This window comes from Nicotiana tabacum, chromosome 21 (assembly GCF_000715075.1).
Source record: "Nicotiana tabacum cultivar K326 chromosome 21, ASM71507v2, whole genome shotgun sequence".
NCBI classification, from domain to species: Eukaryota; Viridiplantae; Streptophyta; class Magnoliopsida; order Solanales; family Solanaceae; genus Nicotiana; species Nicotiana tabacum.
Window position 1 is genome coordinate 82,706,621 of NC_134100.1, and position 3,668 is coordinate 82,710,288.

The 3,668-nt window shown below is 30.9% G+C and overlaps 1 protein-coding gene across 1 annotated transcript; it reads right to left on the reverse strand.

Moving 5' to 3' along the window:
• Positions 1–298: 298 nt before the first annotated feature.
• Positions 299–2,210, reverse strand: LOC107769018 (transcription factor MYB15-like). The gene is made up of 4 exons (XM_016588192.2): positions 2,083–2,210; positions 1,806–1,994; positions 1,442–1,571; positions 299–802 (listed from the first exon to the last, which is right to left on the reverse strand). Exons 2-4 carry the CDS (start codon positions 1,936–1,938, stop codon positions 322–324), a joined length of 744 nt encoding a protein of 247 aa, XP_016443678.1. The 5' UTR covers positions 1,939–1,994; positions 2,083–2,210; the 3' UTR covers positions 299–321.
• Positions 2,211–3,668: the final 1,458 nt, after the last annotated feature.

Consider the following 3,668-nt stretch of genomic DNA (forward strand, 5'->3'; position numbering starts at 1 on the left):
ATGTAAAATAAATCTTGACCCTTAACAAAATCCCTTGCTTCGCTGCTGGCTAGGTGTACAATCAATTTCTGGTAGGAATACAATCAATTTCGATAGAAGAAAAGCGATATCACGTGGTTATGCAACGCGAATTAGAATTAGTTTGGTTCCATTAAGGTGAATACAAAACACTAGGAAAAAAGAAAGAACTAACTTTTTACCACCTGTATTCCTCTATACTAGATTTTCCTTAACCGTTCCTCAAAATTAACCAAGGGTACAACTTGCATTACTTATCCATTTCCCAAAAACCAATGTATTTTAAAGAGTTCACTATCTTAATTATATGAGTAGAAATTCATCATAGCTCATAATAGGGGAAAATGGAGATACAAATACTCCATGATCAACAACTGAAGGTATAATATAATCACTAGCAGTGTTAAAACTATCTAACAAAAATGGTTCTGTCCAAAAACTTCCACTAGATACTTCAAATACTTTCTCTTGAAAAACCTGGCTATATTCTGCATTCATATTTTCCACATTTTGATCAATTGTAGCACAAGAAGAAACCTCACTGCATGCTTGCATTGGTGACAATTGAAAACTCTCAATTATCTTCTCATTTGCATTTACTTGAGTTTCATTTTCTCTTCTCTTTTTTCGACTGCTGGACTGATAACTGTTATTAGATGATTTCTTTTTTGAGTCGGTTGACGTTGAATAGTCTTGAGTAGATCTCTTTTTGAGGGAGGTGTGCCAATGATTCTTTATTCCATTGTCTGTTCTTCCAGGTAAGTGAGCAGCAATTACCGACCATCTTGAATAAAGGAAATAAGGAAGAGAATTATTTACATTAGATTTTTGTAATTGAAAAGAAAATTGGTATTAAACATACTCTCTTATTTACTCTCTCAAAAAAAAAAAGGAAAACATATATACAACAGGAGTATGCATTGCCCCCTACCTCTATGAAAACTATGATATGTACTACATCCGCTTTATATTTTCTGTCTTTTTAAGGTTTTGCACATTTTTTAAAACGTATATTTAATAGCTTTAATTATATGATTAATTGTATCTCTCTTTTATATGTCTCAATTAATTGAAACTCCAATATTAAGGAATAAATGCTTCTTGTTGTTTTTATATGTCAGCATTCCAGTTTAGCAAAAGAACTACTCATATCTGAAAGGGGATTTGAATCTGAACCTTATGGGTTCGGGATTATAATCTTTTTAACCTATTGAGTTCTAAATTAGTAATTTGTACATATTCATTGAATTTCTTAATACAAATACAGGGTTTGATCAAAAGTTATTGCGGTCGAACCCGCAACCAACATTGTGGCTCCACCCCTCCAATAGAAATTATAAGTCCATATATCTGAAGTTTTTTGCTGCCATTGTGCTGTTTATGAGTAAAAGGATGGAAAAAAAGAGAAAATTGCATCGCTTACTTGTTTCCAATTTCTGCATGGAGCTTCATGATAATTTCATCTTCTTCTTTAGTATAGTTTCCTCTTTTGATATTTGGCTGGAGATAATTCAGCCATCTCAGTCTGCAGCTCTTCCCACACCTAGCTAATCCTTCATAAGGAGAACAGTGCATTCATTGAGATAAAATAACACAACATGACACTAACAATACGGATTTAAGTTATATACACTGCCAACAGATAATTCTATCTGTTCCAAAAATGGGGGTATCATTTTAGTTTTACAATACGACGACCATTATAACTACGTATGTGTCAGTCTTAAATAAGTTGGGGTCGGATCGAAAAAAGAGATGTTAAAGAAGAATAGGAATTCAGCATATACCAGCAAACTTGGGAAGTTGACGCCAATTCCAGCAACCATATTTACTAACATAAGCTGCTAATTTCCTATCTTCATCAGGAGTCCAAGTTCCCTTCTTCAATCCACTTTTGTCATAGCAACGTGTCCTTGCCATTTCTGTCACTCTAATATTTTGTCCGAGTAATTCTGTGGTTTCCCTTTTTGGTTCACCTGATAATGAATCTTGATTATTTTAAAATAATATTCAGCTATATATACTATCAATCAAAATTAGTATAAAGTGAGAAAAACGTGTAACCTTGTGTGAAAAGAGAGAAGAAAAAGCAAAACGAGTTACACAAAAAAGAAGCAGGAATAAGTTCATTATACGGACCACAATAAGGTCCTACCAAGAACAATATTCATTATCAATTTGTGATTCATATTTCAACTTCTCTGAATGCCAAATTTAATTCCTCACTATAAATTGTGGAAATTCAGACGAAATTACCAAGAAAACAAGAGTACCCTACTGACCACTAGCATGTCACTTCTCTATCTCCCTCGTACTGAATTCACCGGAGGATTCAAAATTTAAAGTTTGCGGGTTTTACATCGAACTCAAGTTAATAATACGAGTATATAATAATAATTAGGTTGTATGTCAAATATTTATCCATATTTAATGTATTTTTTAATACATATATTTCCTCCGTTCACTTTTACTTGTCCACTATCACTTCTACTTGTCAACTATACTAAATCAAGAAGAAGACAATCTTCCTTTCTTGTTTTACCCTTATTATTAATTACTCATTCCCCAAATCATTTTTCACAATTTTTGAAAATGCTATCATTATTATGGGTAAAATTGTTAAAATACATACTTCATTTATTTTTTCTTAAAGTGAGTGCAAAGTAAATAAATGAACAACTAAAAGTGAACAAAGGGAATATATAGTTTGCAAAAAATACTGAATTTACCATAACCTATAAATTCCCCATTAGATCCGCCCCTCACTGAATCTCCTTACTTTTTAAAAGAAAAATGGTTCTACTTTTGCGCTAAGAGAGTCTACAACTTTTTCTTTGATAATAATTTTTCTATATATTATAAATATTTTTGGTTATAAAAGTTAGAGTATGATTTATTTTCTTTAGCTTTTAGTTATATAAATATTATTTTTAAAAAAGAAAGAAATCAATGTCAAAATTTTGACAGAAAATTAAAAGTTTAACCCTAGTACTCGAAATCTTTTAATTCTTTTTAATAAAGGGAGTAGTAAGTTCTCCTAAGGAATTAGCTTCTTCACCCTAATATAACGCTTAGTAAAGTGAGCTATTATCATTTCTCCATTTATAATTAAGAGTCACCCCATATAATTTTAAGCTTCTACGCTATGACTTTTTCACTAAAGATATTTGCTTCTTTGTTTTCATCATTGAAATATTCACCAAAGACTCCCCCTCTAGCAATTTATGTTGTATACCTTTTTTTTATTCTGTCCCAAAAAAAAGTATTTTCTTATTGAGAATTATTTTTATTTTAATTTTTTATTTTATCCATAATGAGATTATTTATAGTCACATAAATGTCTATGATTTGTTTTAGATCATAATTTCAAAAATCTTTTTTTTTTCTTCAAAACTTAGTACCGATCAAATAGTGTTACATAAATTCGGATTGAGGGGGAACGGAGTTCCGAGCAAAAGAAGGAAAGTAAGAGAAAAGTCATACTTTGGTGGAATATGTTTGAAAAGAAATGATTTTCTAGGTTTCAAGAAAACCAGTATTGTATATGTTGAAAATTGTATGTGTAATACAATTAATTGAACATGCAACAAAGTTTCTCATTCTATTCCCCAAAGCTTGAAGAAAGTGAATAGAAACTAGATCATGAATTA